At 52.5% G+C, this 10,000-nt stretch overlaps 1 protein-coding gene across 1 annotated transcript in view; it reads left to right on the forward strand.

Annotated features, from left to right (window-relative positions):
• The window catches only part of ror1 (receptor tyrosine kinase-like orphan receptor 1), a gene marked incomplete at its 5' end in the record, with an annotated part of 37,019 nt that overhangs the window by 26,398 nt on the left and 621 nt on the right, over positions 1 to 10,000 (forward strand). Inside the window, 5 exons of the mRNA XM_048251938.1 lie at positions 1,658 to 1,975; positions 2,342 to 2,587; positions 3,312 to 3,523; positions 7,282 to 8,753; positions 9,281 to 10,000. The exon at positions 9,281 to 10,000 is cut by the window's right edge and continues 621 nt beyond it. Coding sequence (XP_048107895.1) covers positions 1,658 to 1,975; positions 2,342 to 2,587; positions 3,312 to 3,523; positions 7,282 to 8,753; positions 9,281 to 9,335 — 2,303 coding nt within the window. The remainder of the gene's footprint in view (positions 1 to 1,657; positions 1,976 to 2,341; positions 2,588 to 3,311; positions 3,524 to 7,281; positions 8,754 to 9,280) is intronic.

Consider the following 10,000-nt stretch of genomic DNA (forward strand, 5'->3'; position numbering starts at 1 on the left):
GAAATGGCACAACCTTGCCTGACCCCTGACAATCACGTCTTCCCTGAAGGGCTGGGAACAAACAGCCGCCCTGTGCCCCTCACTGACCTGGGAACAGGCTGTGCCCTGTGGTCAGCGCCGCCAGATCAGACTGATAGAGAGCCACTAGGGGCCGTGAGGCTAATGATCCTCTATGGTCCCCACATGGCCCCTTTCAGCAGGGCTGCTCAAGGCTGCTGTGGTGGGGTGTGGTAAACGTTCACACACTCACTCACTCACTCACTCACTCACACACTCACTCACTCACTCACTCACTCACTCACTCACTCACTCACTCACTCACTCACTCACTCACTCACTCACTCACTCACACACACACACACACACACACACACTCTCTCTCTCTCTCTCTCTCTCTCTCTCTCTCTTGCGCACACACACACACACACACAAACTAATACCTACAGATGCAAACATATAGGCAGACATCAACACAAATAGATGACTAGATTCCCCCAGTGGCACACTCCCTCATCCCAGCCTTCCCCTGTAGTGGTACAAGGACACGCTCCAGGGCAGTGTTGCTGCTCTCAGGCTGCAGGCTGTTGAGTTCTCTGTGGTTTCAACTCGGTGCCAAAAAATGCCACAAGGGCGGTTTTCTGTGTGTGTGTATGTGTGTGTGTGTGTGTGGCATTGCAGTCTCTGTGTGTGTCTTTGTCTGTGTGTACATCCACGTTGTTACGTGTGACCAATGTCATTCATCCTCTGGAAAATCACAAGGCTTAATGGGCCCAGTTGTATTATGCCATTGATAGTACTCGGAGGGTGAAAGACGACGGCACTATTGTAGTGAGGCCCTGGACTGTCCAGAGCCTCCCGTGTCTGTCTAGTGCCCTGGGAGCCTGCCTGTCCTCCCACTGCCTGTCCCTCCACATGCATGTCCAGCCGCTCTTTGAAGTGCGCTCGGCTGTTATCACTCCTCGTCCCTCCGAGCAGCGCGGCTCTGATTGGTTAACCAGGTAGGTGACTTCCTGCGTGGGGTCAGCCCTGCCTTAGCCTCTGTGTACATGTGCACACGCTAAATGTGATTGTGGTTATGGCGCAGGAAAACTTCAAAGTGCTCCGGGGATAAATGTTGGTCCGAAGATAAATGAGCTGCCGGTCTGGAACAGTTTGGCTGGATTGTCACACTGGCCTCCAGCTGCCAGTTAAAGGCTGTTTTGAAATGCTTCGCAGGGCTGCTTTGCTTCATCAATTCCCTAATAATAAATATGAACGTACACATCTGAACACACTTTTCACAAACTCTGCACAGATGGCAAGTGGCTGAATCCCTCGTCTTTTCCTCTCTCTCTTTCCCTCTCGGTTTCTCACGTCCCGATGAACTCAGAGCAGTCACACCTCTGCAGCGGCTGTGTGGCGTAATCAGTGCTCGGAATCAGAACCAGTTCCAGTCCTGGCTAAGCATGTTTACATGGAGGGCCTGTGTCAACTCTATGCACTGTAGCCCAAGACATTTAGGACATTTTATGTGACATGCTGTGTTAATATGTTGTCTGTAGTCTTACTTATAATAGATAGATAGATAGATAGATAGATAGATAGATAGATAGATAGATACTCTATTAATCCCCAAGGGGAAATTCAGGGATGTTTAATTCATTCTTCTGCTCTCTAGCTGCATTCACCATGATCGGGACGTCCAACCACCTGTCGGATCGCTGCTCGGAGTTCGCCATCCCGTCGCTGTGCCACTTTGCCTTCCCCACGTGCGACCGCAGCTCGGGCATGGACAAGCCGCGCGACCTGTGCAAGGACGAGTGCGAGATCCTGGAGAATGACCTGTGCAAGACGGAGTACATCATCGCCCGCTCCAACCCCATCATCCTCAAGCGCCTCAAGCTGCCTAACTGCGATGACCTGGCCAACGCCGACAGCCCCGAGGCCGCCAACTGCATGAGGATCGGCATCCCCATGGCCGAGTCCATCAACAAGAGTAAGACCCTCACGCTACACGTCCACTCACCAGAGCCAGAGAACACTGCTCGCCTTCACCCATACCACACTCCTCAGTAGAGTGTGTGGAGTGGACATGCACTATTATGATCACCAGTCAGTTGTCAGTCCATCAGTTCAGTAGGACTAATGGGATTAGATTGGAGGTTAGCACATTTTAGAATCTGAACAAGTTTCAATACTGTGCAAATCCACAGTACTGCATGGTGGTCCTCCTGCATACTGTAACAGCCTGTCAAACTCAACACATCAGTGCGTCTATATTCTCTTTTGATGCCCCATGACACTAAATGCCGTATTTCATGTCTGTGTTTAACCAGTGCAGTCTGTTTGTTCTCATGTGCAGACCACAAGTGCTACAACAGCAGCGGCGCAGAGTACCGAGGCACGGCGAGCGTGACCAGGTCGGGGCGCCAGTGCCAGCCGTGGAACTCGCAGTACCCGCACAGCCACACCTACCTGGCCGTGCGCTACCAGGAGCTCAACGGCGGCCACTCCTACTGCCGCAACCCGGGCAACAAGCATGAGGCGCCCTGGTGCTTCACGCTGGACGAGAGCGTGCGCATGGAGCTCTGCGACATCCCCATGTGCGGTAAGCGTCTGGGCACGGCGTCGCCACCAGCGCTAGCCGGCCAACCCACCAGCCAGCGCGTCCTAGTGCCAGCGTAGGCAGTGCCACACAGGCAGCAGCCACACACACACACACACACACACACAGAGGCATGCCAGTGCCAAGCATGCGTGTTGTGTTGAGTTTGGGGGTTTTGTGGTTTTTAGTGCTAACTCGTCCAGTGATGGATTGAGACAGGGTATGTTTTTCCTCGGCTCCGGCATCATCCGGCCATACCAGTGGCTCTTAGTGTTGGCTCGTGTGGAGGGGCTGTTTGACAGTGAGCGATTGGTGTTTGTATTCAGGCTAAAGCCAAGCAGCTGCGTTGAGAATGGGCTTGAGGTCCCACAGAAATGTCTCTCTAATGAAGTGCAATTTTATTATCAAAGGACTCCCTTGAAAGTCACAAGAGCTGTCATATTGTGTTACACTGCTCAATACGTTTCTGGGAACCATTGCAGCTTCTTTTCTCAGTAGTGGAGCAGCAAAGTCTCCTTCGAGGAAAATCAGAACCTCTGTTGACATTTCTCCCTCTGTTCATTTCAAATGGTAATATTTATCGTCTGACACAAAGGTATTTTCAGCATTTGTTCATCACTGATGTGTGTCTCTGACCACAGCCCTGAAACACAGCCATGGAAATGCAAGTCATTTACTGTTGTGAGTATGGACTCACAATGGGCTGTGTCTGTGCTGCCCCCTACAGATCCAAAAGAGAAGCGCAGCGGCAGCAGCATGGAGATCCTCTACATCCTGGTCCCGAGCGTGGCCATCCCGCTGGCCATCGCCCTGCTCTTCCTCTTCATCTGCGTGTGCCGCAACAACCAGAAAGCCTCCCGGCCCCCGGCACCCCGCCAACCCAAACCAGTCAGAGGACAGAACGTGGAAATGTCCATGCTCACAGCTTACAAAACTAAGGTACACACACACACACACACACACACACACACACACACACACACACACACACACACACACACACACACACACACACACTTACACACACACACATTTAGAATGTGGAGACTGAGGTACTAAGAACATTCCCCCGTTCCCCAACACATACATACACACACACACACACACACACACACACACAAAGATTCATCATCAGACATATTCATGAGCACATAGTGGCAGTCATGTTGTAGTCATAGAAGTGATCAAGAGTGCAGGAAATTGCACTAATAGGGACATTTACTGACTCTAAGGCAGGGTAAACAAACAAGCTGACAGAACTGCTCAGACAAACACATATACTGTACACATACTATCTCTCTCTCTCTCTCTCTCTCTCTCTCTCTCTCTCTCTCTCTCAGTCTCTCAGTTTCTCTTCCCTGCTGTCCCTTAGTGGTCAGTCAGGCCCTGGTCTCTGCTTTATTAGATTGGTGCTTCGGATGGTCTGGGAGATGCAGGAGACAGGAGGCTCCCAGCAGAGAGCATATGGAGACAATCAGACTCCTGCTGAGACATCAGAGCATCATCACACTGTCATTACTGTCTGCTCGACATTCCTCATACACACACACACACACACACACACACACACACACACACACACACACACACACACACACACACACACACACACACACACACACACACACACACACACACACACACACACACACACACACACACACACACACACACACATACTGCACTCCTACAGCACACTCCTACTTCACACACACACACACACACACACACAAACACACACACACATACACACAGCACACTCCTACTTCACACGCAGACAAACACACACAATACACACAGACAAAGAGACACAAAGGATGCAAATAGACAAACACACAAACAGAAATGCACACATACACACATGCACTCAGATACAAATACACACAAATACAGTCTCTAGCTATAATATACTGTTGTAATTTCAGAACACAAACAGCCGCACAGAAGCAGCCTTTCATTTCAACTTGGAAAGGGTCTGTGTCTGTCTGGCGACTGTGTCTTCCAGTGGAATTCACTGACTTGGACTTACTTAGTGGAGTAATGCATGTGTTCAGCAGATAAGATGCTTTATGTAGGTGTATATTCGTGGGTGGGTGGGTGTGACACACACACACACACGCACACACTCACGCTAACACGCACACACACACGCACACACACACAACACACACACACACACACACACACACACACACACACACACACACACACACACACACACACAGAGAGAGAGAGAGACAGAGAGAGAGACTATTTATATGAGAGTATGGGTGTATGAGTTGTGGAATGCTGCTGCTCATCTCTTATGGTCTCTGAGTCTGTGGGAATCTGAAACACAGGAAACCTCAAACACACACACACACACACACACACACACACACACACACACACACACACACAGCATATCTATACCATAGCAGCTCCGTCCCCACCCTGTCCAAGCGCACTGGTCCCCGTGGCCTGGGTGTTCATGGGTAGAGACCGGAGACATCTGGAGGAGTGGGAATATGTGAGGGATGAGGAAAGGCCATGTGCTGTCTCCTGCCGTCAGACTGACGCCTCACACACACACTTACAGGAGATTCTGTTATCAAACTAAAACAAATGATACATTTGAGCGGACGTAACCCACGTCATGTTTCCAATTATGAATTGGGTGTTGAGGACAGGTCATTGTCACGTCTGTGTCAAGCTAACAAAGCTGACGGGTCACGCATGAGTGGTATGTTTTGTTAAATTCTAAAAGAGACATGAAGTTTAGGACATGGCTATCCAGTCGCTTCCTCTCCCATACGGGTGACTGTAACCCAGTGGAGGTGGCCCAGAGGTCAGGGGTTAGATGGGGGTCACAGAGAGATCACCACTCCGGCTGGCTGGTGGCTGAGGTGAGGGAAGAGCTGTGGCCAGGCCTCAGGGCGGGTCTGTCTTTAAACACAAACCATCTGTTCATCTCAATGACACATTCCCTCTCTCCCTTCCCCTCTCTCTCTCCCTCTCTCTCTCCCTCTCTCTCCCTCTCTCTCTCTTTTCTCCTCCCCCTCTCCCCGCTGGCTAAGGCTTCTCCCAGGAATTTCATCTCCCTTCTTCAGAGTGTTGCTCTTATCTCTTCACTTTCTCTCCCTCTCCTCCTCCTCCTCCTCCTCCTCCTCTTTCTCCCTCTCTCCTTCTCTTCGGTGCCCATAACACCCTGTTGGATTACCCCAGCATATTTGAAGGAGCAGCGGCTTCGCCAGCCCCATCAGATAAGAGAATATGAAAGCTTATGGCCCCACATGAAATGAAAACACACTGTCAGCACAGAGATGAATCTGCTCTCTGTAGTCCAAACCCATCCCTTATTTCTGTGAAGAGACAGATAGCTGAACACAAGACGCCGCTGTGGAAATAAAGTAGCCAGAGAAGTATTCAGTGAATTCAGTGAAACACTTGAGAAATGGAGGTTGGTATGTGTCATGAAGGATTGAAAATTGATGGATACCTGGAATGCTATTAGGCATTAATGGATTCTAAATATTTTTGTTGCATGCTTTTAAAAATCCACACATTTGTTATTTCATGACCCTGTTACAGTGAGGCTACACTGGGCACGCAACTAAAGCATTCCATTTGTGAAGCATCTGCTGCAGCAAATAGCTTCCACTAAAATCAATGGAACTGGCTACACCAGTCGTGATAGCAGCATCTTCATTACAAAAAAATACAGCAGTCTTCTAAAACTATTCTTTCACTATGCAAGTGGAGCGCTTCAGTTGCAGACCTGGTGTGGCCCGGGTCTTATACTTCATTACACGGTTCTAAAATGCAATCTCAACTGCTATTAGGCATTAATGCGTTCTACACTAGATTTGTTTGCTAACTGTGCTGTAACTTCTGATTTTACTGCATGTATCTGTTTCTGTCCAACTGTGACATTTAAATGGCCTGACATCCAGTCTCGTATGACATACCCTGTGAAGTCCTCCCCCGTGGTAAAGCGTGGAGGCACTGTCCTGTCAGGTGGTTGGAGGCCTCAGGGCATGGAGGTGCTGTAAAGGTGCAGAGGGCCTGGGAGGATTGACATCAAACGGCTCTGAGGTCAGCTCCTGAGGTCAGAGGTCAGCCTGAGGGCCTGAGATCAGAGCGCTGTCCTGGGGCAGTGAAGTGCCTGCTGCCCCTGGAGACCTGCGGAGCTCTGGGCAGACAGGGTGTGATACAGCCCTCAGAAAACCACTCAGAGAGCCGCTCACAGAGCTTGTGGTCAATATTATCAATAGCAGAGGGAATGTTGTGTCTGGCAAATAATGCCCCGGCCAGGCTCTCCTTAGGCACTAGTACTTTGATTTAGCCTTCCTCCTCCTCATCCACTCTTCATCAGCCAGGTACCATCTGGCTTGTGCATCTCAGGTTAATGAGAAAACAGTGCGTATTTTTCCAATGATGACTCAATACGTGTGCTACTCACACTCTGCCTGTTACACTGGGACGTGTTGTCAGGTAAAGCAGAGTGTGAGAATGGAGGAGAGTCACCACTGATTCTCAATTTGTCTTTCTTCTTTTCACTACCTCTCTTTTTCACCATCCCCTCTTTTTCACTACCTCTCTGTATGTCGCTGTGTTTACTCTCATGTTCATCTCTTTTCCTCATGTCTCTATTCTTCCTCCTTTCTCACGGTCTCTCTTCCTCTTTTCTTTTCTCTCCTCCTCTTTCCCTCTCTCAGAGTAAAGCGAAGGAGCTGCCCCTCTCGGCCGTGCGCTTCATGGAGGAGCTGGGCGAGTGCGGCTTCGGCAAGGTGTACAAGGGCCACCTGTACCTGCCGGGCATGGAGCATGCGCAGCTGGTGGCCATCAAGACGCTGAAAGACTTCTCGGGCGCGGGGCAGTGGGCCGACTGGCAGGCGGAGGCGGCGCGCATGGCCGAGCTGCAGCACCCCAACGTGGCGTGTCTGCTGGGCGTGGTCAGCCAGGAGCAGCCCGTCTGCATGCTCTTCGAGTTCCTGCCGCAGGGCGACCTGCACGAGTTCCTGGTCATGCGCTCGCCGCACTCGGACGTGGGCTGCAGCTCGGACGAGGACGGCGGCGGCACGGTGCGCTCCAGCCTGGACCACGGAGACTTCCTGCACCTGGCCACGCAGGTGGCGGCCGGCATGGAGTACCTGGCGGCGCACTTCGTGGTGCACAAGGACCTGGCGGCGCGCAACGTGCTGGTGGGCGAGCAGCTGCACGTGAAGATCTCGGACCTGGGCCTGTCGCGTGAGCTCTACACCTCCGACTACTACCGCGTCCAGCCCAACGCGCTGCTGCCCATCCGCTGGATGCCGCCGGAGGCCATCGCCTACGGCAAGTTCAGCAGCGACTCGGACATCTGGTCGTTCGGCGTGCTGCTCTGGGAGGTCTTCAGCTTCGGCCTGCAGCCCTACTACGGCTGCAGCAACCAGGAGGTGATCGAGATGGTGCGCAAGCGGCAGCTGCTGCCCTGCCCCGAGGACTGCCCGCCGCGCGTCTATACGCTCATGACCGAATGCTGGCACGAGGGTCCGGCACGCCGCCCACGCTTCAAAGACCTGCACGGCCGCCTGCGCGCCTGGGAGGGCCTGTCGTCGCACGCCAGCTCCAGCACGCCGTCGGGCGGCAACGCCACCACACAGACCACCTCGCTGAGCGCCAGCCCGGTCAGCAACCTGTCCGGCCCCACGCGCTACGCCGGCTACATCTACCAGGCGGCGGCCGCCGCACAGGGCCTGGCACCGGGCCAGATCGCCGGCTTCATGGCGGCGCCGATGGCCCAGGGGCAGCGCTTCATCCCGGTGAACGGCTACCCCATTCCACCGGGCTACGCCGCCTTCCCTGCCGCCCACTTCGCCGCCGCCGGTCATCCGGCCCAGGCCGTGACGTCCCGCGTGGTCCAGCACTGCCCGCCGCCCAAGAGCCGCTCGCCCAGCAGCGCCAGCGGCTCCACCAGCACGGGCCACGTGACCAGCGTGCCCTCCACGGGCTCCAACCACGACGCCAGCACGCCGCTGCTCTCCCACTGCGTCACGCTGGCACCCATGGGCCCCATGCCCGGGGGCGGCCCCATGCCCATGTACGGACACATGGCCCAGAAGCAGGTGCAGATGGACCCTTCCCAGGCAGCGCTGCTGGCCGAATCCAACAGACTCATGTACAGCGAGTCCGTCATCCATGCAGACCTGTAAATACACCCACACGCCTTGGTTTTCATTGTTTTGTTTTTTTATTTTCTGTTCTTGTAAGAAATATTATAATTATTAATATTTTTAAACTTGCTTTTTGTAAATAGGTAAAAAATAATAATAATTCTTAGAAGTTTTTTTTTTTTTTTCGTTGGGAGACAAAATGCGAAAGCAGGACACAAAAGCCGAAACAGAAGCCGGTATGGTGTGGTGTGTTGTGGTGTGGTGCGGTGCTTTGGCAGGGCTCTGGACTCTCTCCCTGTCCCTGCTGTCTCAGAGGCTGCCATCCTCCCCACACACTCAACATCCCTCCCCAGCACCAACTCAAGTCTGTAGTCTTGAGGACTCACACGGCCCCTGTGTTGTTTCTTTTGTCTGTTAAAAGAGAAAGGACCTTGGGAGAGGAGTGTGCTCGATTTTTGACTGTCTCGAGCTTGCATCAGCATGCTTTGTCTCACACACTCCCCCTTTCTCTCCCTCTCTCTGTCTCTCCATTCTCTCTCCCTCTCTCTCTCCATCTCTTTAGTTCAGTGTCATCTCCTCTTTGCTACAGCAGGAGCTTAAAGCCTTCCTGGTGTTGAGCGATGGACTTCAAAGCGCCGTGGGTGAGCTTCTGGCAGCCACACCGCCCCGGCCATAAGGGCCCGCCCCTCCGGGTGAGAGAGGAAGGACGCTCGTAATGAAAGCTCAGCGAAAGGGCCGTGTGGGAATGTTCATGGACAAGCACTATTCAATATTACTGCCGCACCCTCTGCTGAGTTCTGAGGGCTGTATCTGGTGCACACACACACACACACACACACACACACACACACACACACAGAGCCCTATGGCTCCATATAAACTCCACACACAGAACACACAGTCACCACAGTGCCTATGGATGTGAGCTTGAGAGGGAGAGAATGAGCAGGCCAAGCACACAGGTGTTTAATAAGACTAGTCAGCTCAGCCAGGACTACAGCAGACACACACCGCCCGACTAAACAGACTCCCACCTCCGTCACCAGCCCACCTGCAGTGCACACATATACACTCTCTACAGAGTCTCACTGAGGGACAGGACCTTCACATGAGCGCACTGTATATAGAAGAACTGGGACTCGACATGAGACCTCAGTCATCCTCCAAATGAATCAGCTGTAGATATTTTCAGGCTTTTGAGAAATGACCTGCAAGGACTGCACACAGAACTTCATACACAGTACAGGAATGGACCGGAAAGGTCATTTATTTAAGCTAAGCA

Source organism: Alosa alosa, chromosome 9 (assembly GCF_017589495.1).
Source record: "Alosa alosa isolate M-15738 ecotype Scorff River chromosome 9, AALO_Geno_1.1, whole genome shotgun sequence".
NCBI lineage: Eukaryota > Metazoa > Chordata > Actinopteri > Clupeiformes > Clupeidae > Alosa > Alosa alosa.